The sequence below is a fragment of the Amblyomma americanum genome, chromosome 1 (assembly GCF_052857255.1).
Source record: "Amblyomma americanum isolate KBUSLIRL-KWMA chromosome 1, ASM5285725v1, whole genome shotgun sequence".
In the NCBI taxonomy this organism is placed as follows: domain Eukaryota; kingdom Metazoa; phylum Arthropoda; class Arachnida; order Ixodida; family Ixodidae; genus Amblyomma; species Amblyomma americanum.
Genome location: NC_135497.1, coordinates 413,200,947 through 413,225,015, shown reverse-complemented (window position 1 = coordinate 413,225,015; position 24,069 = coordinate 413,200,947). Strand labels below are relative to the sequence as shown.

Genomic DNA, 24,069 nt, shown 5'->3' with positions numbered 1-24,069 from the left:
CCACCTAGCCATGTCTTGTGAAATTTTACTCCTGTCTTGCTTTTAGCCACCAATCAGATAACCTTCGCTTGGTTACTTCTAACCTCTTAAAATCCACTTTCCCTTCACTATCCCTAAACCCCAGTGCCTTGGGTAAGTCAGCCCCGCTGCCTTCCACTGTAGGGTGAAGCCCTTTACAGAAAAGTATCAAGTGTTCAGCTGTTTCCTCCTCCTCTCCGCACGCAATGCACAAAGTGTCTATCTCCTGGTACCTGACTCTATACGTCTTAGTCCGCAAAACTCCAGTCCTGGCCTCAAACAACAAAGAACTTCCCCTACAATTATCATAGATATTTTCTTTGACAATTTCCTGTTTAAAGGTCCGGTATGTTTCTAGTGCCGATTTCGTCAGCATCCCTGTTTTCCACAAAGCTCTCTCTGTTCCTTTAACCTTTTTCTTAACCGATAATTGCTGATTTGCCCCCTTAGTGCTGTCCAGATATTTGCTTGTCAATTTTCTAGTTCGCTTTCTCCATTTCGTGTCAACGTTCTTTATACACAGGTATCTGAAAACTTTCCTAGCCCACCGCTTTTCCTCCATCCTTCTCAATCGTTCCTCAAATGCTATCTTACTGCTAGCCTCTCTGCTCTCGAAAGACGCCCATCCCATATCACCCTGTACCCCCTGATTTGGTGTATTGCCATGTGCTCCCAAAGCTAACCTCCCTACTCCCCGTTGCCTAATTTCCAGCCTTGCTTGAACATCTGGCCTCATACACAGGACCGCATTCCCGAAGGTCAGGCTAGGGACCATCACCCCTTTCCAGATTCCTCTTACCACCTCATACCTATTGTAATTCCACAGTGCCCTATTTTTCATGACAGCTGCATTCCTACTAGCTTTAATCATTACATATTTTTCATGCTCTGTCAGATACTCAACACTGTTATTTATCCACACCCCAAGGTACTTGTACTCATTCACTACTTTTAGCACGAACTCCTGTATTCTATGCTCGCCGCCCTCTTCATTAAATGTCATGACTGCAGATTTTTCCTTACTATACTTGAAGCCTAATCTATCTCCCTCTGTACTGCATATGTCTAACAACTTCTGCAGGTCTTCCTTGTTGTCAGCCATTATCACTATATCGTCCGCATATATTAGTCCCGGTAATGTCTGTTTAATCAATTCCCCTTGCTTGAAAAAAGATAGGTTGAAACCTAGTCCGCTCCCCTCTAGCTTGGCCTCCAAACCTTGCAGGTACAACATGAACAACAAAGGGGACAGAGGACATCCTTGTCTAAGCCCCCGCTGTATCTCTACAGGCCATGATACATTTTTTTCCCATTTTATGAGCACTCTGTTACCTCTATATATATCTTTTAAAAGATTAATTACTCCATTTTCCACATCCAATGTGCCCAATATGTCCCACAAATGCTCCTGAGTAACGTTGTCATAGGCTCCCCTAATATCCAGAAATGCTAGCAATAATGGCCTATGTTCCTTTTCCGCAATTTCTATACACTGTGTCAATGAAAATAGATTGTCCTCCAACCTCCTTTGTTTCCGGAACCCATTCTGTAGTTCCCCTAACACCCCCTCGTTCTCCACCCAAGCCTGCAGTCTATCCTTTATAATTTGCATCACCACCCTGTAAACCACAGATGTCACTGTTATGGGGCGATAGTTACTTACGTCTGCTTTGTCCCCCTTTCCCTTATATATCATGTTCATTCTACTTAATCGCCATTCATCGGGAGCTTTCTCATCCACTATCATTTTATTCACTACCTGTATTAATGTTTGCTTGGATTTTGGTCCTAACTTCTTTATCAACATAATCGGGATACCATCTGGTCCTGTTGATGTGCCACTAGGAACCTTCTTCTCTGCCCTTTCCCACTCTCCTTGCTCAAGTGAAGCTATTGCTGTAACCGGTCTATCCTCCTTCGATAAATTATGTACCACGTGCTTTGCTGAAAATTTTTCCGTCATCCTTGTTCCTATGTGTTTTATTGCTTCATCCCCTTCTAGTCGAATACCCTCATCTGTAACAATAAACCTTTGTTCTAGTCTAGTCTTATTACTCATTGCATTTAGATGTTTCCAGAATTTTTGGGCTGCTTTTCTATCCTTTTTATTTACTTTTGACATCCATTGGGCACCCTTTCTTCTAATTTTCTCATTAATCAAATAGGATGCGTCCCTTCTACACTTTAGGAAGGTGTCCCATTTTCTGTCTACTTCGGGTTTTGGTTCCCCCCTCTTTTTGGAATATCTGTGTTCCCTGGATGCTTCCTTGCGCTTTTCTATTGCCCTCTTGGCCTCCTCATCCCACCAACTCTTGGGTTTGCATCTTTTCCCTTTTAGCTTTACTCGCACCTTAGCTAGCTCTAGCTCCAGTAATCGAGTTAATTTGGTAAAAGTCCATTCTGTTTCACTATCCTCAAAAATTACTTTCTCGATTTGTTTGGCTGCTACTTCCAATTGCTTTTCTGAGTAAAAATTTCCCCCTGATTGTTTATCTTGATTCAGTCCTACATTGCTTTTTCTTCTGAAGCTCAACTTGATACGCTTGTGGTCACTACCTAGACTTCTGGAACCATCTTCATCTATGCTCATTACCCCTAATCTGTTATACATCCTCTGTGACATTAGTGCATAATCTATCGTCGAGTGCAGACTCCCCGCCTCCCATGTTATGAGCCCTTCGCACTTCTCGGTGCTGTTGCATACAACTAAATCATGCCTGTCACACATGTCCTGCAGCATGCTTCCTGTCGAATCCGTGTACCCATCCAGGTCTTCTATGTGTGCATTCATGTTGCCTAATATAATTATCTCGCCCTGTCCTCCTAGCTCATCAATGTCGCTTGCAATACATTCTAACATTTTCCTGTTTTCCTCTTTGGCATTAACCCCTGTCCACAGGTATACAAAGCCAAGGAGTGTTTGCTTGCCTGCCACTGTTCCTTTTAGCCATAAATGTTCCCTGCATCCCAGTCTAACCCTTTGAAAATTCATACTTTTATGAATGAATGCCCCAATTCCACCTCCCTTTCTGCTGCCCTCTGTTCTATTGCAATATTCCCATGCGTAGTCTCTGGTAGCGCTCTTAAAGCGCCCCCTACAGTCAGTGAGCTAAGAAGAAAAAATACAACATGGCGGTTGTTTACGTGCTTCGAATCGCGGTCGGCGGTCGTTGCGAGTGAAGAATTCGCCGGCGTCGCGTCTTTGTGGCCTGTGTAGATATTTAAATTTGCCCTTTTTGTTTGTGACCAGCAGACCGCCCGTAGAATGCGTGTTTACCTCCCATGCGCCCCTAAAGGTGAGTGAACAGGATGCAAGCGCGTGCCGTCCAGTATTGGCGTCCCAGATCTGGGTGTTTCAAGCTCATTGCGGAAAAGATCTGTACATATAGCTCTTGTTATAATCATCACGATGCAGTGTGTAGGCTGTGATACGTCATCGCCGTGACTATCTCATGGAGCAAGGGTTGGAGAACGTTGCAGCATGTCTTTTCTAGCCCGCCCTCTAACAGTCCAAGGCACTGATCTGGACACCAAATGTCGACAGTACCGATTGACGACTGTTGTGGGTGCTTGTGTGCGAAATTGCATTGATCTGCCAGATCGCAGAGTGAAGCAATTGTCGGCAGAACAATCGCAAGGCTTACCCGACTGTAGCTTGCAACCACCTCAGCGGTCCCAATGCTTGGGACAGAGCGAAGAAATAAAGCTGCACAGTGCGAACGCTGGATTATCGAAAACCGTGCTTACGTCTCGTATAGTAGCTATTGGAATTGAGTATTCTGGAATGCACTGGCAATGCGTACTTCTGCTCTTGGGGCCGAGTGACCCGTCTTCCTTCATGGCGCAGGCAGAGTGTACTGAATGCGTGTGCACACGCTGAGCGGCGCATCTGAAAAAGTGAAAAGTGTTTCCATGTTCACTGCACGCTTTCATCGACGTAGGAGTTCTAAGGTAATCCTGTGAGTTCACGTTCTGTTGGTATACAGTCATATTTGGTTTGTGCAATCAGTGACTGCCCACATACTGTTGAAAAGCGAGATTTTTATTGTCTGCCAAAGATGATGTGGTGGCATGTATAAATTAATATAGCATAGTAACAATGTGACACTGAACACTTTTGTTAAGATGTAATAGCAAGTAATTTCGATGTTTGTGTAAGCCAGTGTGTTTGCCTTCATTGCTAAAGAGACTGAAGCAAGTGTTTGGGTGTTTATGAGTGGGGACAGAACTGGTGTATCAAGTAGGTGATAGACAGGTGCCCAGACCATGCATACTCTGATGCTATGTACAAGTGTCGCATTTTGTCAGACTTCAGCTGCGAGTGATTCTTCGTGTCCTGCATCTTTTTGTTCAATGTAAAGAAAGTTGGTAATAACAAAGCAGAGTAGCTCAGAATGGAATAGGCTTGGGCAGGTTGGTAATTCATTGTAACACAGTGAGCATAGCGCGGGAAGAACGAGAGGGGACAAGCACTATTCTTGTCCTGTTTCCTCTTCGTCCTGCGTTCTTTCCGCGCTATGCTTACTGCGTTACAGAGCAGCTCAGTGCGGCCAGACTTCACGGGATACCAAGGAGGACACATTAGAGTTGGGTCATAGCAATGATAGGTTACGTCATTCTAATGAAAAGGGGCTGCTTTTGCTGAGGATGAAGCTTTTATAGGCTATAATAGGCCAAAAGGTGAAATGGAAGTGTCATCATCCTGGCCGTTTTTACAAGCAACCTGTGCCAAGTTTTTGAGCGCAGTGCACCAAAGCCAGACAACATTGCTATTCACTTTCTAACAGTAATCACGGAGCCCTTCTCTATGTTTATATCACGAGTTTGAATCGAGTGCTCGAAAAAATTTGTAAATCTGATTTTATTTTTGGTGAATGCAGCAAACATCAACATAACCAGAAGACCAGACGTTAGATGGAGTTGTGCTGGCATGGTCATACTTGCCAGCCTAATTTAGAAGACTGTCAAAAAATGGTCGCGCATCTTAGGGTTTAGTTGTAATCAAGCAGAGTAAGGAGGAAAAGAATCTGGAGTCGTTTTTGCTGTGAATTTCGTGACTAGAGGAAAGGGGAAAAGAGGGAAGGTAGTGCTGAAATTAACTAGTGTTCAGCGTTAGTAAGGCAAGTCAGGAGGCATGCTGGGTGCATTCCGGTAAGTTGCACGTTGTGAAGACAGCTGTGCCAGACTGCACCAAGCGCGCATCAACTCCACTGGCCGCACTGTGCTCTGCTGGTTTTGCACCGGTGGCTGAAGTGGCGGGCTGTGTGATTTTGAGCTTTGTTCGGAACTCCCTACTTGTCTGCAGATGGTATAGCTGTGAGCGAAGTTCTCAAGGAAGCCAGTGAAGTGCGAATGCATGTGAAGGCTGCTGGTGATGCGGTATGTTGTAACCACCTGCTGGGCAGTGAGACTCGTAAGAGCTTTTGCATGGCACGCATGCAAATTCGAGAGCCTATTGCAGCAAGTGCAGGAGGGCGGAATTATGGGAATTTTCGTGCTTTAGAAGAAAGTGTTATATAATGCCTAGCATTTGTGTTTTCAAACCTGTTATGAGCTCTGTGTGCTGTTGTAATGCTTTTGTTAATATTCTGTTATGCTTTTATTAATCAATTGTGGTGTCATCTGGGCGCGCCGTGCCCGAAATTTTAGGCAAATGGACCACGGAGTAGGCACTCCTGGGACTGTATGTGACCTAATTGGCTCTTGCATGGGTTTACACATGTGTAATACTAGGTGTTTGCATGAACCTGACAATGTCGGGTCAAGTTGGCCGTTCAGGCTTGTGTAAATGCTTAGTAATCGTTGGGTCGGGCTAAGTCAACCAAATTGCAAGCAGTTCGTTGCTCAGCCCCATCTTCTTGGCAATGTGCACACAAGCATTGTCAAGTCATAGAGTCAGATCATTCGGAAACTGTTTTGTACTGGCACTTCTGGGACAGAGGGAGCATGCCACAGTTGTGGGTGGCACTTTTGCATGTTCTGTCTTGCTTAACACTGGGCATTACTGTACCTACGCCGGTCCTTACTCACCAAGATTAAGTTCAGGAAAATTCGCCATCAAGTACAAGTGTTCTTGTTGAGGCCTTTTCCCGACTTACCTTGGGTTCCTGTAAACGAAGCTGTAGTAGTAGACTCCTGCCATACTTAGGCATATGCATCATTAGTGGAAACCACTGCTGTATGGTTCACTTGTGTCCCTTAAGGATACGTTTGTTGTTTACAAGCACATGATGTTAGCTTTATATTGGCTGCATCAACGAGATGTTGGCTCTGAATTTATCGTATGGAAGCTCATTTGCCATTTTGCTGGATAAATAATCATGTTCTTAAATGTGGCAGGTTTTGATTGCTGATATTAGCACCATTGCATTGCTGAGTGATAGTAACAAACTGGTAGTCGTGTTTGTGCAGTAACCTTTTCTGTGGCACTGCTGTGCCAGCAATAGCTCAGCAAGTCTAGTAGGCAAGTCTGATGCGTCTTGCAGAATGTTTTAGAAGTTGGCAGGCATCACAGAACACCTTTGTGTCATGCTGGTATGCAGAAGGGTTGAAATGCGGGCCAGTTGGTGCATTGTACCTTGAAAAAAAAAAAAACAGTCACAAAAGACAAGGGACAAGAGAAGGAGTGTTCACGCCACAACGACAGGACCAGTCGTTGGACCAGTCGTGAACACTCCTTCTCCTGTCCCTTGTCTTTTGTGACTGGTTTTTTTTCATGCTGGTAGTGTGAGGTGCTGTAACTTCGTACATGTGAGCCAAATACGGTTTAGCATTGAAGTATTATTAGGATGGTTTTTGTTGGCTTTTCTCAGAAAGGAGCAGGAGGTATGTGCACACTTTTCATTTCTACACTTTTCACATCCATTTTAGAGCGCCACTCTTTGCCACCCGTTCTTGGATTCCACGTCGTAGTCGGCATTACACGCCACCTGCCACGGCAAGAGCGGATGAATGGAAAACTGGAAGGTGGCTGCCACGGGAAGATCCCGGAGGGCGGCTAGTAGCGTAACGCGCCACCTCCCAGCTGTGGCAGGTAGTAGCAAAGCGAAATGCCACCTATCACTGAATCTTGCCGTGGCAGGTGGCTCTCTTAAATTTTGTACCTTAGCATATTGCAAAACTAAAATACATAAACAGCTGCGCTTAAAATTCGCATTACCGACTATCGCAATTGGCTGTGTATACATACAACCTTTGTCCGTAAAGTTCCGAGACTTAGTCCATTAAAAAAAAATGCGTTGAAATCATTGAAATCATTTGTGCAGCACCCCTTCGAAATAATCTCTCTTGCAGTCTATACACAGCTTCCAACGCTTCTTGAGGTCTTGGAAACAGTTGGAAAACGCTTCTTTTGGCAGGGCTGCCAGCTCCTATGTCGTGGCGCCTTGAATGGCCTCCCCACTCCCCATCCAGCGACCTTTTAGGGCTCTCTTCACACGAGGAATCGGGAAAAAATCGCATGGGGTGAGGTCAGGCGAGCATGGCGGATGGGGAACTACAGTAATGCTGTGCTTGGCGAGAAATTTTGTCACGCTGAGAGTAGTGGGCGGCCTTGCGTTATCGTGGAGAAGGCTCCATTGTCCAGATGCCCATAAGTGAGGGCGACGGCGTCGCAGTGCATCACGCATGTGTTGGAGCACGCGGATATAAAACTCCTGATTCACCGTCTGCCCTTGTGGGACGAACTTGTGGTGTACGACACCTCAGGCATCGAAAAAAACTATCAGCATCGTCTTTGTTTTGGTCTTCTGTCGCTGCACCATTCTCGACGCCGGAGAGCTTGTGGACCGCCATTCGGCGTTCTGCCTCTTTGTTTTGAGGATCGTATTAAAAACACCATGTTTCGTCTTCAGCAATGATGGTGTCGACGAATGCCAGCATCCTTCTCTGCCTCAGAGAGTAAATCAGCGCTCACTGATGCCCGCGTGTCCTTCTGGTCCTGTGTGAAGGAGTGCGGCACAAGTCTGGCATTCAGCTTTTGTTTCCCCAAGTTCTCACATAGAATTTGGTGGCATGTTGTTCTTACTAATGTCGAGAGCATCTGATAGCATGCGGATTGTAATGGTGCGGTCTTGCTGTATGATTTTCCTGATCCGAGCCACGTTGTTTTCATTCTGTGAGGTTTAAGGGTGCCCCTGCCTTGTGTTGTCTTCCACAGACGTTCTCCCCGAAACGAACCTCTTGTGGAACTCGAAAACTTGTGCCCGCGATAATGTCTCATTGCCGTAAGCGCCACGAAGGAGCTGCTACATATGTGTGGCTGTCATGCCAAGCTTCACACAGAATTATAAGCTTACACGTCCATCTCTCCACATTCACTCACAGTAGAATGTGCAGACGACAAGTGACAACGTATTTACATGTAGTGCCATCTAGCGGCTCCCTCAGCAACTAACATAAATAGCTCAGGTTAGCCCGAAAAGATTGTGCTACACATACGCACCAACATTTGTTTTGGGGAATTATTTCTAGAGAAGAAAATAAATCAGTCTCGAAACTTTACGGACAAAGGTATTTTTTGTCCGTGGTTTACTGCTGCTACAATAGCACACATGGCTCAGTCTGTGCACTCTACTGCGTGCTAGCGCATGGTATGCTTCAAAAGCAAGGGTTCGGGCAAGTTGTTTGTTTTAGTTAAGGTTGGTCGCAGAACAAAAAGGGATGACACGGGAACCAGACGCATAGCACTGACCATCGAAGAGTTGAGTCAGTGCTGTGTGTTCGGTTCTCGTGTTTGTGCTGTCTTTATTCGTTGCAATGTGATCAACCTTAGCTTCAAAAGCAGTCTTCACACTCTGTACAGGGGGAGTGCACATGCAACTGCTGCACAGAAAAGGCCTTAATAAGGTAATAAACATTGTCCATTTCGCGCTCGTGTCTGTGTACAGCACCTGGTGCTAACTGCTCGCTACACTGCACATTTCAATTTAGGCGCCAAATGTACTTCCTTGTGATGCATGGTGTAGCGAGTACTTTTCTACTTGGCATGTAACAAACTGTAGCTGTGATTCAAAAATATCATTGTAATGCGTCAGCATCAGAACCCCCATGTTGGAATAATTCGTCCATCCATCCGTCTGAAGCCTCAGGTGGCAAAGTGGAGAGAGTGGAAAGAGAGGAGAGGGTAGGTGGAGATGGTTGGCAAGCGGTTGACAATCACAGTCGAGGGGTGGGGAGAGTGGATGTGTCACAGATAGCTGGATTTCATTAGGTGAGTGGAGTGGGCGTGTCACGTGGTGATTGATGGGACCCATTCGTAGTCTGAACCTGTCAGCAGCTGCTGCGCTCCGTCTGGCAGGAACATAATGCTGACGCATACTGTGCCGCATGAGTCACATTGATGGTCTGTGATTTATTTTTAGCCTTAATTGATCAGCATTTAACACATGTACCATTCGTGATTAAATTTTATCGGTTTTCATGCGGCACTGCAGGGACCAGCTTCGCGACATTCATGCGTATGCCATCTTCACGTTTGCTACAAGTAACAAGCTCATGCATTTTGTACTATATTTCATGATTAATTTCAAAAAAACCTAATTAATGTAACAGTCCTTATTTTGACATCACCTTATACTGACACCACAGGCTGATTGTGACCATTTAGATTGAACTAGCGAGAAACTATTTTCTGCAAAAGAAGTGAGATACTACTACACGTGAACAATATTGACAAAGGCTTTGACCCTACAGGCACGTTTTGTTCAAATGAAAGAAACTTTTCTAATCTTCAAGTATTCCCATCATTATTGTGTTCGGACAATAACTGGAAGTTGCAGCAAAAATGCTGTTAATGAACATGCATTGAACACCTTGTCAGTTGTGCCCATGTGATGTGGGTATTGCAATTAATAGACAAGTTGGTTGTTTGGTTTATGAGGTTTAACGCCCCAAAGCGAATCAGGCTACGAGGGGCGTCGTAGTCGAGGGCTCCGGTAATGTCGACCACCAGTGGTTTCGCACAGCACACGGACCTTTAGCATTTTGCCACCATCAAAATTAAATCACCGCAGCTGGGATCGAAGCGGCGTCTAATGGAATCTATTGAATTTCAACGTTACACACACAGATTAGTTTTTGCTATGTGCAAGTTGTATTTAATGTCTGTACTAGGAAGGGTAGCTTTCTAAAGCCACAGATGGGCTTGTAGGGCATCGTAAACATCCATTAGAATCAATGTTTTTGTACAGTGATCACACAATGGCAGCGTATCTATGACTGCAAATGTTTAAATCAAGCGTAGTATCTTGAAGCTTATTAAAAATAGATCATATGTAAAATTACCTTCCAACTTCTCAGAAATACCACATTCGTGGAGAAATGCAATTGAAAATTGCCAAAATGCCTAGGAAAAGAAATTTTGGCAGCCAAGAAAGGAAAAGGAGCACTTTATGCGAGGACTGTGGAAGGATGAGTTGCACCCAATTGTGGAAAACGATGAACCCTAAGAAATGATATGTGAAGGTGTTGCAATTCACATTTCGTGCATACTGGGCTGCCTTGCATTACGACAACTTGTCCAGGTTGACTGCCACAAGTCAAGGAAAACCCCTGATACATACAACCGCAGCTTTCTGTTAGACATTTTATTTGCAACATTCGTTATCTAGCTGACAGGTTATCAATATCCCGAGGTGAATGTGAGGTGCAGGATGAAACGGGTGCCATGTCTGGATACTGGAGAAAATGTGGTGTGATGAGCCTTGGGAGCCTTCCTCTTCACGTGGCTCCAGGCAGTTTTGCGGCCACATATTACGGTTGACAGTGCTTCATTCTGTAACCTAATACCACAGTTACTTGCATAATGGATGCAGTCTGTGGGAAAAAATTTGAATGGTAATTTTGGTGCATTTATTACATGCTGTAAAACTTGGTGTGGTCAATTAAACTTCCCCAAATTTTGGCGACTGAAGTAGGCAAGGCATTTATTATGCAAGTGCATCCATTATGTAAGTAAATATGGTGTACGAAAGCCTGAAACAAAAATAGAAATAAGTATCTGCATGAGTGGAACAAATTCCTAGCAACTTTGCCACAGCACCATACCTATGACTGCCAAGCAAATTCATTTATGAAGTGCTTTACTATTGTGAGGGAAGGCCATTCTCAACTAGTTCTACCACGGCAATATAAGTCCGTGTGACACATTGCACCAGCAATGTTCCGAAAAATGAGTAATACTGTTTGTCTGCTGCAGCAGTATTGTCTTTGTTAAATAAGATGAATGGTAGTTATGTGCTCCACGATAACTACATATTCTCAACTGTCCTCTAAAAGGGCAGTTCACTGTGACATCACGACATGACAAAGAGGTATGTATGCAGCATGGAGTGCCACTTGATACTGCTTTTCCTGAAGTGCACCACATGCAAACAAAAATGATAGTGAATGCAAGGCAGGTATGAACAAGCAACAGAGTGCACTAATTGCCTAAAGATGAGAAATGCTTGCTAATTGTCAAGAGGTTCTCTGTTGAGCAGCACCAGAGAAAATTTACTCACACATGCAGATTCTGAGTGGGGAATGAGGGGCCTGAAATATCTTATTTTTAAACTGTGGGGTTTATATTTGAGAGCGACACATGGGCTATGAGGGACACCATAATGGAGGTCTCCGGATTAATTTGCACCCCCTGGGGCTTTTTAACGTGCGCTGACTTTGCACAACATATTGGCATTCTTGTATTTTTCCTCCACTGAAATACAGCCGCCACGGCCAGGATCAAACCCTGGGGTAAGCAGTCTAAAGACGCCAGAGCCACTGAGGTGCCACAGCGGGATGAGTTCTCCATTCCTAGGAGGAAAATTTCGGGAAGAAAGAATGACTAGAAAGGAATTACTTGAGGCCTGTAGTGTACCCTTATTGGTGCTGCTTGACATGGGATATCAGTTCCCTTGTTATGACCATGCGGGCTTCAAGAAAATTAGCAAATGGCACTCCTCTTCCCTGCTGTGTTTTGAGCTTGCTATGCTGAAGAACTTTGTCAAAGCAGCCCAGCAACTACCTCACAAAATAATCCTCACCTGAAATCTGCCATCTTCAGTTGGCAGGGTCTACAAACAGCCAGCACATTCAGGTGCTACTTTCTGCATTAAATATTTTCCCTCATCAAATCTGCAAAAAACAAACACAAGCAAGGCAAGCACACAACTTGTGAAAAAGCTACATTTTCTCTAGTCAAGGACAAGTGAGCACCTGTCCCTATGACCAGTGTGGTTCAGCCTAAAATTTGGATGGCTAGTCTGGTGTAAAAATTTAGTTCTCTATAAAAAAGTTTTGCAGCCCATTCTGCTCTGCACACAAAGATACAGCAAGCTTCCTGCAATGCAAGCATGACAAGGACTATGTATTGCTGGACTGTATCAACAATGCCTAGGATTAGAATGCCTCCTTATAGTTAGTGGAGGTGCTGGCTTCCCTCAACCTGAACCCGCAGCTCTGCAGCTGTACATTGCCCCAGATGTTAGCATGGCTCAAGTCAGCAACCTGCAAGCCCGTAGCATTAAATGGAGTTGTACTCAGGATCATTGATATTGCCACTTGAATGACAAGGTAGGCTCACTATAATTCAGGGCACCAGGGTTCTTCCGTTACCTGACTGCACTTTATACAAACAGCCCGCTTTGGCCTGCTACATTAGAATTTTATAAGTTCCACCCAAATACTGTCTGGCATTGCACAAACCTTTTGCTTAAATAGTTTTTACTAAGTGAGAATGAAACATACAGTTAGGAAAGAGTTAGGCAAATACTTCAGTACATTACCAGCAATGCATCCATATGCACTTAGGCTAAGTCTTTACTGTAAGCTTGCCTATGCCACAGCAACTGGTCCATCAAAACAACAATATGGCATTTGCTGCACTTTCCTTGGAAATTGTTCAGTGCAGTCATGCTGCGAAAATAAAATTCAGACTCTTTGAGAACAGCCATACACATCACTGGTGCTCCCTCAGTAACGGCATCTCTGGTGTCCGAGTCATCATCGGCAGCTTGTGAGCATGTCTCATGGACATTTTCAGCCAGTTTTTTTTAAATCTTAGTTCCCTTTGTGCTGTCCAAATCATCAACAGCTTGTGAGCTGAAAACAGTGATGAAACATGCTAACACTTCATTTGCTGCACTTTCCTTGGAAAGTGTTCAGTGCAGTCATGCTGCGAAAATAAAATTCAGACTCTTTGAGAACAGCCATACACATCACTGGTGCTCCCTCAGTAACGGCATCTCTGGTGTCTGAGTCATCATCGGCAGCTTGTGAGCATGTCTCATGGACATTTTCAGCCAGTTTTTTTTTTAAATCTTAGTTCCCTTTGTGCTGTCCAAATCGTCAACAGCTTGTGAGCATGTTTCATCGCTGTTTTGAGCTAACACATCTGCTGTCCTGTGCTTTTTGACCTTAATGGCATGTTATACCTGGGCAGAAGTATTGCAACAATGTGTATTGTGAAAGTTCTGGTTAACAGAAAAGTGACAGCTGAGTTTAATTTGCACATGCTTCCTTAGACTGCATATATACGCAACCAAAAGACTGTTTTCTCACTTCAACATATTCTAGAATTTAACTGGGCTTGCATTGAGAGCTTGCTATATACTTTATGTCAGCTCCACCTGTGGCACTGTTGGAGATGCCTCTCATGCTCTTCAACACACACACCATCCAAGCCACTGCCACACCGCTGTACACTATGTTACACATCTATGTACACTCCATGCACACACTTACCAGCAGCACACGTGACAAGGTTGGAGGTGCCTCTCGCGCTCTAACGCACACACCATCCAAGCCACCGCCACGTGGCTGCACACCATACCACACATCTATGTACACTCCATGCACACACTTACCAGCAGCACACGTGACAAGGTTGGAGGTGCCTCTCTCACACACCATCCAAGCCACCGCCACGTGGCTGCACACCATACCACACATCTATGTACACTCCATGCACACACTTACCAGCAGCACACGTGACAAGGTTGGAGGTGCCTCTCTCACACACCATCCAAGCCACCGCCACGTGGCTGCACACCATACCACACATCTATGTACACTCCATGCACACATACTTATCAGCAGCACACGTGACAAGGTTGGAGGTGCCTCTCTCACACACCATCCAAGCCACCGCCACGTGGCTGCACACCATACCACACATCTATGTACACTCCATGCACACACTTACCAGCAGCACACGTGACAAGGTTGGAGGTGCCTCTCTCACACACCATCCAAGCCACCGCCACGTGGCTGCACACCATACCACACATCTATGTACACTCCATGCACACACTTACCAGCAGCACACGTGACAAGGTTGGAGGTGCCTCTCTCTCACACACCATCCAAGCCACCGCCACGTGGCTGCACACCATACCACACATCTATGTACACTCCATGCACACATACTTATCAGCAGCACACGTGACAAGGTTGGAGGTGCCTCTCGCGCTCTAACGCACACACCATCCAAGCCACTGCCACATGGCTGCACACCATACCACATCTATGTACAAGTGCAGGCAGTATAAAAAGGAACATGTGGTCAAGAACAGTTATTCCAATTTATCAATTCAGTGAGCACTGCTGTTCCGCTTTTCATGGAAGACAACTGAAAAGCATGACATACTTGTTTTTTTAAGACATGTTGGGTAAAGCACTGGCTCGCTTTGGGGCATGCTTGCGTGTTCCCTTTCATAATGGTTGCACTTGTATGTTACACAAGCAACAGCACAAATTAAGTTCGAGATGCCTCTTATGTTATAACAGATGCACTATCTATGACTTCCCTTATTTATGCTTGCTATTTACTGTTTTCAGTCAATGCACTCCATGAACATTTTGCTACACAGGGATAAACTGCACATTTCTTAGCTTTGGACAAAGTTCAATCCGCAAGGAAGCATTATTTTACTTTTTTACTTTACAGTAATCGTGGTCATTTCCGGTATGAATAATCAAGACTTCTTCGTCCAGTCCATGAGAGAGAAGCTGCCGTTTTACTGTTTCCTGCTGCAGCATAGTGGGAGGACGGCCCAATGCAGGCTTGATTTTGCCATATTTCAGTGCTCCATACCGCGGCTGCTTTTCAACGTTCTTATTTGCAGGCACCAGCCGTGGTTTTTTTTCTGTTGGCTGCTTTGCGGTTGCAAGGCTATGCTTTGCAGCAAACTTTGTCAGGTCTTCGTCTATCATCTTTTGCTCCTCGGCAGTTTTCTCTGGAAGCTGGTTAATCAGCATTTGGAAGGTAGACCCAGCTTTCAATTTCAGCACATTAGTTCTTTCTGGTGATATTTTTAGTGTGGACAATTGGAACAGGTGGCCTGGCTGCTCTGCAACTTGCACGACTGCAGCTCCATTAAAGCAACAGCATGCATGTGCTTGCACATGTGCGCATGCATTGCATGGTCAACACATGTGCATGTGAACATGTTGTGGCAAGCCTCACACTGCTTGCAATGAAGCTCACAGCCACTGCATGATTTGCTAGTCCTTTGCACTGTGTGCTTGAAGTTCACCAAGCTTTGTGACTTTACATGCCACTGGCCATCTCCCACTCTCTCAGTACTGGTCTTACAAAGCTCAATCCCCACTTTATGCCTCCCAAATAGGGCAGATTTGCGGTGGTCTGCTCCTCCTTTCATAAGTGCAATAGCCCTGTTGTAAAGCTTGTCAGACGTCAAATAAAAAAGTACTTTGATTAATTTATCCAGTCGCCCATTTATCTTGCCACCAAAGTGAGAGTACTTCAGTGTCTTGTGCATTGACTCCAAGTGATTATTTGTTGTTAATCCAATGTACTGCCGATAGCAGTAAGCCCACTGACATGCCCTCTTTGCGTATGTTTTTTCAAAATATCTGATGAAGCCATCCAGCTCTTCCAGCTCCTTTGGAGCAAGGCGATTAAGCTGCTGCTCTTTGGAATAAATGCTAAGAAACGCAGGGAGCAACTGTTGAAACTCTGTCTCATCTGTGCACTTCATCAGAGTGTGTAGCATGTCCCTTATTGTATCCCTGCAGTCCTTGTTTGTGACCGTATTCAGGCGCGCGCCCCAGTTGTGCAGCACGTGCCAGCTGCAAAGCAGTCGACTCTTCAGGGTACCCATCACCTGCTCCCATGCATTGCCATAAACAGGGGCATCATCAGACATAAATGCCTGACACTGTACTGTGTTTGTTTTTTCTTTGATGGCCTCGAAAAACCTCACCATGGTGCCCATGTTCACCCTTTTTGAAATCACATAGGTACACGGGATACCAGATCCGTCTTCAGAAATTGTGAGCAGGGTTGTCAGTTAAAATTTGTACTTATTTGTGCCATGGGTGGAGTCAATGCACAGTTTCTCTGTCCCCAATTTAGAAAGTAACTCTCGTTGTGGGAATGTCATTAACGCTAGCTCAAAGTCACCATCATGACTGTTGGGGTCACCCTTCTTCATGTAATACAACAGTGGTGACTCGTTTTCCGCCCTCATTTCTTCGACCCATAAGTCAACACTTTTAAAATCGTCTGGATCTCTCTGCTCTTCTTTGCCAATCCTAAACTTATCTGCAATGTTGCGGAGGTCCTTAGTGGTCACAAGTTGCATCCGTGGGCTTGATCCACTTGTGCCTGCTCGGATGTTGTGCACAACGGTTTTTGCGGGCACTCCTTCTGCTAACCGACCTGAAAATTGTACAGAAAAAAAAACTGTTAGCATCTCTGGTACATTTGCTTACTGCCATGTAATAAAGTGACAGATACTTCTTGTCAGATTCCTTTGTCTTCAGCCTTTTTCCTTTTTTACAGATGACACAAATTACATCATAACTTTAATTTTACTTTTGTGGCACTGCACAGCACACGACAAAATGCTTGTTTCACAGCCAGATGGTATTCATTTTATGTGCTTGAGTGTTTAAACATGCATAGAATGCAAAACAGGAAAGTTATATACAGCCTGTTATAAATGCAGGATATAAAAGCCCTGAAAATGTGGACAAGAAAGAACAAGGACATCTGGTTCTCATTCAGTCCCGTTTCATTCTACATATTCAGAAAGTGCACCAATTGACCTGACTGCACCTTTCAAGGAGTAGACAAACCAAATTTCTGAATGCGTTCTTTGTTTCTTTGGACTGGAGCACAATACTGTGCATGAGGCGCAATGTAAAATCCTGAATAATTTCTAAGTGAATATTTTTCTCAAGCTGTTTCGGCTTCAGCAACCGAATGACTGCTGCTAAGTAAGAGACTATTTAAGGGTGTGCAAGTTATGCATAAACTGCAATACAATCTGCTTGTTCTTTTTTTTGTGATTTGAACTGTTGTCCAGGCTTGTGTTTAGTGGTTTTTGAGGAATGGAAATGGCACTGTGGGCACCTGAACGTGCCATGAGGGAAGGCAGGAACGTGGGAGTGAACGAAGCAAGGAAAAGCCGTAGTGGAGGGCTCCGCAATAATTCCAACCATCTTGGAATCTTTGGGCACTGACAATGTGCAGCACATGGGCACCTCTTGCATTTCGCCTCCATCGAAACGCAGCTGTTGCGGCCGCGTTCGAACCCGGGTATTCCGGCTCAGTAGCATTCAAACCACTGAACCACTTCAGCGGGTTAGGCTTGCATAACAAATGCTGCGAATTAAAACGAAAGCAGTGACCATCAAATCATCTGTGACGTCACAGCCACCGTTCAGCTGTTGAAACCGTAACAGCATAAGAGAAAAACATTCAGTTATTGTCGCTTGTTGGCACAATTCACATGGTTGTCAATATCTTCTCATGTGCTGTGCATCGTTGCAAAGACTGAACGTACAGCTAAAATTTGGTATCTCTACTGCTTTAATGCAGCCTGTTATAAGTACTCTAAGCGGCTTATTAACATGGGTTCACGAAACAAAAATTTTCTGCACGTAGTACAAAATTTGGAGAGGATAGAAATGCAGTTATGGTCACGCAAAGTAATACATGAAAAAACAAAACCTTTAACTGATACCATAATAACCTTTAACTATTTATGTGGCAACAGCGGACGCTGGTGTCTCCCACCTGCACAACTTTACAATTTGTGTATAGCTTGTGAGATGGCCATTGCCACTCTAGAACCGGAAATTCCTCATATGAACACTGCACTGAACTATAAATGTATTATTTTTCTTTTGTGTCATGGTGAAAGCAATATCAGCAGTTAAACTTCGTGCTCATTTCTGACGAGTGATGTTTCCAGCTGGCATTTTTTGGAAGCGACACAATCTTGATCCGGGCTTCCAAGAGCATTTTTGTTATATTCCGCATGTCAACAGGAATGTCGGGACCCTGTTTGTGAGTGGATTTCGTAACTGGATGCGCACTACTCTGTTTTATGTTTGAAAGTGTGGGCGTCAGTGAGGAATCATTACGATTAGCAATGACTCTGTTCCAGGCATACATTTTTAATGCAACGAAACTCTGCAGTGGCGTTAACCAGCAGTGATCCCAAAAATCCCAGATGATGTCTCTGTGACATCAAATAAAAATAAAATTTCGAAGGTGCAGGGAATTGAGCCCAGGACTTCCAGATTGCAAAGCGAGCGGGGAACCCACAGGCCACAAAACCATGTTGCGTCTGGGCGAGCAGAGGTGAACCAAGTTTATGCGTTACCTTACAAGTGTATGCTAATGAGTAGGTGTGTAAACAGAAAGAGAAAAATTTGAAATGAAAAGGAACTGAAATAAAAATGCTTTCACACTCATGTAAGTAGTTTAAGCGCCCTTAGTAATTTTTCTTGGTATTGCATTCACCTAGTGACCTAACAGGTTTTCATTGTTCATAGTTAAGGGGGATCCGATAACTGAGGAGACCTTAGAACTGTTCTTCAGCTTTCTAGACGATTAAAAGCAAGGCACTGAATGATTTGGGCAGTGGTTTTCGAGCACCCTCCACTTTGGTTCTCACGGAGACATTAGATTGTGCAAAGCCAACACCAAAGGAAGCTGCAGGATCTCTAAATGCATGCTCAACCAGTTGGCAATGGTAGGGAAAATGACAATGGGATGGGCTGCTGTAAAGCTTACTGACATTCCTGCGAGCATTAGTAATGAAGTGACAACACAGTGAAATAGTCCAAATTAATGAAAGTTCACTGCAGACGAACCTGTCTTGTGAGAAAAAACATGCCCCTTATACAACCGTTAGCCTGGTAGCGTTGTTGCTCTTATCAGAACAAAATGCCTACGCTTTCGACAGGCGGCCAAAATGGGGGCTAGCATTTAATTTTTTATTTGGCTCTTGATGCTGCAATTGTCATTCAAGACGCATTTCATGGAGCTCAAGCCAAATTCTTGTGGCTGAAGTTTAATGTCAGCCGACTGAGAGACAAACCTAGGATAGTCAATGAAACCAGCAGAAAAAAATTGGCGGTGGTTTAGCTCTGGTTAAACCTGGTGTGACGCGATAGCTACAGCTGGCCGAGTAGAACTCGCTTAGTCGAATTGCAAAGTCAGTCTTTCGCCGCTCCGTTTTGCTGGGCGTTTCATCTTCACCTTCGTCCCACTTGACATGGCGCATGCGCACAAATGTTGCAGCTCGGTTTCGCCTGCTCTGCACCATGTGGCTGGTCACGTGACGAACCACGTGGCCATGTTGCGGTGGCCATGGTCACGTGCCACCACCACGCTAAAGGCTCGAAATGCTACCGTAATGTAGCTATCGCTACAAAAGAAAACAGACACTGCAGTGGTTCAGTTCTAGACGGCATTCCTAATCATGTTCAATTCGAAAGACTGGACCACTTCCACAAAGCATCTCTAAACTAAACAGCATGAAGTTCGTACGCGCAATGCGCCTGCAATGTGCCATTGTGGATCAATTGTTTTTCACCCTTCCATGCGACCAAGCAAGCTCAAGTGTATTGCACTATAGTCAGATACAGCTCAAGAACAAAGTGGCGCATGGCCCTCAAAGAAGACCCTCCATTCAATGGTATCAGCTGATTTTCATGACCCAGCAGTTAAGCCGCAACTAATCCCCGTTCATCTGCCACCATCCTGCAATGCTACTCCTTAGGATTAACGTGACATCATAAGAATTGGTCGACACCACTGCCTAGAAGGCTTCCTTTGAGGGGCATTGGTCACTTGGTTCTTAAGTTGTATCCTACTATAACTTATTCTGCCCCCTCGTTTTGTGGGACATACCTTTTCCCACTTTACAGTAGGTGTTTTCATGTGTCGTACCACCTCTTTTGTGCCATGAGTGCATTGCAGGAGAATGAAAATTCATTGTAATGATCACTCTTCAGTTCAATGAACAAATTATTTCCCTAAATTTCTAGTAATGCACTTTTGTCTCACACCATATGAAGGGTTGATAGAGTGTAGCCTCTAAATGTTTTTACATTCTGGTACAGTGAACACTGCATGCACAAACGCTTTGTACATGAGGAGTGGCTAACCTGCAAGCACTCTGGCCTCATCCTGGGACAGCCTCTGGTGGCAGACTTCATTGAAGTGTCCGTAGTGTTTCTTTTGAAACACTACATATACTTTGCTGTCTTTCTCCGTAACCTCTAGAGTTGCAAAGCAATGCTTGCCAATTCTGCAGCTTCCTTGCCCCTTTTTCTGCCTTTGGCGCTGTTCTATAGGAAGCTCTTTGTGCGTGCCGGAACGGTGGCAATGCAGGTAGCGTTTGAAAACGCTTGATGCGCTTTCTTTCCTTCCTGTTGAAGCTATGAAATGACGGCAAGTTCTGCTTTCTTCTCCATCTTTCCAGGTGCAAAATTCTGAAATGGAAAAATTATAAACATAACTAAGCACTCCACACAGTAGAAGTTATTTATTGGTGCAAGAGCACTATTCTGATGCGTAAACACATGAGCAAGATTTTGTGAAGTATGTGGGTCTGTGCCAAGAGCATAGCAACGGCAACATAGCAACCACAGTGTCATAGCAGCATTACAGCATAGTTATGATGTGATCAAAGTCCATGACTAAAAAAGTAAAAGAAAAAACAGGCCTGAACATACATGTGCTTCATTTTGATAAAAATGTACACAATGACAGTGCATGAAAAACGGCATAAGGCAACATTAGAAAGCCAACAGTGAAGTAACAAGACAAGGCAACGTTCATGCAATTCTGCTTTTGCATGTTTATAGAATTTTGGCAAAAATTCTCTTTTTTTTTGTGCATCACACCACTTTCATTTTTTTGAAAGGCAAATGCAAAGTGAAGTTTGCTCTTTTTACATGGACTAATGAAAAATGCAAGCACTATGGATTGGGAACACGGGCAATACTCCCGCGCTACTACTGGCGCTCTGCTTGTGCCAAGTGCACATGACAATCACGGATTTAGTTGACCATTTTTTGCCTTTTGCCAGTAGTGCAGAACTGCGTTTCCCAGCTTATTTTTACTATTAAAAAATTGATCAGTCTTTCACTTACGGTTTTTTCATGCTACTGGTGCATGAGCAACAATTTCTGGAGAATATTGTTTAATATACTAGGTTAACTGATTACACGAACTGTTACATAGTCTACCTCTGCAAAGCTCATTCCTGCATGGCAACCTTTTACGTGGCCCTGTCCTTGGACCACAAATTCAGGGCAGCTTTGTTGACTTCCAGAGGCTAGAATAACACTGGGCATTCCTCCTGCACACTTCTGTGTGTTGCAACTGCGATGGCTACAGCACTGCCAAGCCAGTGCATGCCGCGACAATGTCGTGTGTCCTGTATGTGTGTACCTCTGTCACATTGCAGTTGTGATGGAGATATGAAGTGCAGTTCGGTCAAGACATCGCAGGTGCAACAGAGCATAAGCAAGGCCTGTAGCACCGAGTCTTGCTGCTAGGATAGGCTGCACGAGCAGTTTTTTTTCCTGCAGTGGCTAATTTAAATATGAGAGAGAGCCCCTTATGGAGGACCTAGGATACAAAAAAAAATCTGCAAACACACTTAAGCGAGAATGCGAAATCATTGAGTCACGGCTACGTAGCATGACTAAGCAAACTTTGTACAACCTCTGTACACATTGCATTACTTAAGTGCTGAGTCATGCTATGCTTCATAACCATTATGAGTCGCGGCTATGACTACGCATACTTTGTAAATTTCATTACGTCGCTTGTATGATGATTATCGATTTTTATGGCGCAAAGGCATCTATGGCCAAGGAGCGCCATGACACAAGGTATTTTTGACTTCTCAGGGTGGGGTCAAAGACCCCGTTTCCAAGCAGTTCACCCCAGATAAGGCGAGCACCAGGCCAGGGGAAAACTTGTACCCATTGTATCACCGGTGAGTGCCCGGCGGCACTGGGGATCGAGCTCCGCACCTCCCGCATGCGAGGCGGATGCTCAACCACTTGGCCACCGCGGCGGTCATTACGTCGCTTGTAAAGTGCCGAGTCATGATACATTGCAGAATGACTGACTACAATCATGACTTCCATAGGTCATAGTACGCTGCGTTTCAAATTTGACTAAAACGCGCATGTCATCGCGAAGTTTTTATGCGCAAAACCACGTGCACGTTTCCCCGGGTGAGTGTAAGCTCGTAAATAAAAATAAAAAACGAACGGGCTTTGTATTAACACACTTCAAAAGCGCGCACTCGAAAGGTCAGTAAACTGCAACTTTTAAAACAGTAATCGAAGCTATAACGAGCGTCCGACTGCCTCCCGCTCTGCCCCTTTGTTGTCGTGACCACTGCGTGCATGCATGCAATAGCATCGACTTCGTTTCTTACCTGTATTAGAGTCGAAGACTAGATTCTCCACTTCTTCCTCGAAGTTGTGTTCGTCCACATGGTGCCGCCGCAGGTCACGAAGAATGACAAAATGCTTCGGACACAAGTCGCACGAGAACGACCGTACCTTCATCGTCAGCGCTTCCTCGTCTTTTACATGCTGCAAAGCTCCTTACCCGTGAACGTTCTTTACGTGTTTTCTTAAATTACTAGTGTTCGAGAACGCCTTGTCGCAAAACTTGCACCACTTCCGTTCGGAATTTTTGCTGGTGGTCGCTGAAGCAGCACCAGCGCTCACGTCCGTCTGCATGCTTGAGGCGAAAGGAAATGGCGGGAGAGAGAGAGATGCACCTTGGGATATGGGCACCTATCGTACCAAGGAACGCGGCGCAAGCAAGGATTTTCGCAAAGAGTTGAAATTCTCCCTATCGGTTGAAGCACAATGCTCCCCAAAAGTCCCCACAGAGTGACGTAGCGCAGAGCAGTGACGTCTGTTTTCAGTTGGCCAATCGCAACGAGGATCATCTTCCTCTGAATAGCCGCTCCGTGGCGTCTCTTGTCCTATGACGTCATCACGCTTCTACTTGCGAGATAGGCCTGTGGCGGCGATACCTGTATTTTGGTTCTTGCTATTTTCTACATTACAAGACCTTTGTTTTCAGTAAGAGGGCCGTTTTTGTGATCAGGAGCTGGTATTCTAACGATAAAAGCCAACTTCAATTTCTCGTCAGTGTCCCTTTAACACGTGCTGCTCTGTGAGGTCAACAACAACAACTACTCACCTGGTCAGGCATGTTGTTAAAATTCAGTCCGGATTGCAAGATTTCTAGCAGTTCGGTTTTCCTTTCCGTTCCGGTGTTGAGATCCAATGTTCACGGATGACATTTGTTCGGATAGCGATAATGGGTTAATACCCATATATGTGGAATTGGTCATTATCTCCATTAATATATCCCTGGGAGAGCTCATACCACTCCTGGCGCAGTGGTTAAGTGGTTAAGCGATGTGCCACTGCCTATGTCAGATGTTGGGTTGCGACCCAGGCTGCTCTTCCTGACCGGCTTCTCATGATAAAATGAGCTGCCGCCTGACACGGTGGGCAGGTTGCTAGGTGTGTATGCTCACCAGCCCACCACCCGGTGGGCAGGTGAGCAGCCTGCCACAAAACTGGCTTCAGACAAACAGACAACGGCTAAATGCTGGGAATGGCCACTAGAAGTGCTAGCGCACTAAAAACCAAGTCGAGGGCAAATTTTCCTTACCGGGACCCCCGCGCACCAGGCTTTGGCAGGGAATGAAGGGGCAAACGAACTGGCTCGAGGTCTCACTTTCCGGGATAGCTCCAATC

General features: G+C 44.9%; 1 protein-coding gene and 1 long non-coding RNA gene across 10 annotated transcripts in view; one reads left to right on the top strand and one right to left on the bottom strand.

Annotated features, from left to right (window-relative positions):
• Positions 1–569: 569 nt before the first annotated feature.
• LOC144115824 (uncharacterized) overlaps positions 570–24,069 on the top strand; it is a 35,408-nt gene continuing 11,908 nt past the window's right edge. Inside the window, exons 1-3 of one of the 8 annotated variants that reach the window (XR_013311566.1) lie at positions 570–3,314; positions 5,324–5,397; positions 14,945–16,770. This is a non-coding gene — a long non-coding RNA (uncharacterized LOC144115824). Of the gene's footprint in view, positions 6,602–14,944; positions 16,771–24,069 lie in introns of those variants that run through there. The other 7 variants (XR_013311565.1, XR_013311560.1, XR_013311564.1 and 4 more) reach the window with 7 other exon arrangements.
• Positions 10,590–22,932, bottom strand: LOC144115822 (uncharacterized). Of its 2 annotated transcripts, XM_077650325.1 has the most exons (5): positions 22,722–22,932; positions 20,428–20,754; positions 14,459–16,681; positions 12,042–14,118; positions 10,590–10,992 (listed from the first exon to the last, which is right to left on the bottom strand). In XM_077650325.1, exons 1-3 carry the CDS (start codon positions 22,852–22,854, stop codon positions 16,311–16,313), a joined length of 831 nt encoding a protein of 276 aa, XP_077506451.1. In that variant the 5' UTR covers positions 22,855–22,932; the 3' UTR covers positions 10,590–10,992; positions 12,042–14,118; positions 14,459–16,310. The 2 variants fall into 2 exon arrangements, with proteins under 2 accessions (XP_077506451.1, XP_077506450.1); XM_077650324.1 differs by having other exon boundaries at positions 12,042–16,681.

Coding starts and splice junctions, on each gene's coding strand:
- LOC144115822 (XM_077650324.1), bottom strand. CDS start 22,854: ATGAAGGTACGGTCGTTCTCGTGCGACTTGTGTCCGAAGCATTTTGTC. Junction 20,755..22,721: donor AGTCTTCGACTCTAATACAG/GTAAGAAACGAA, acceptor TTTCCATTTCAG/AATTTTGCACCTGGAAAGAT. Junction 16,682..20,427: donor TGAGGCCAGAGTGCTTGCAG/GTTAGCCACTCC, acceptor TACAATTTTCAG/GTCGGTTAGCAGAAGGAGTG.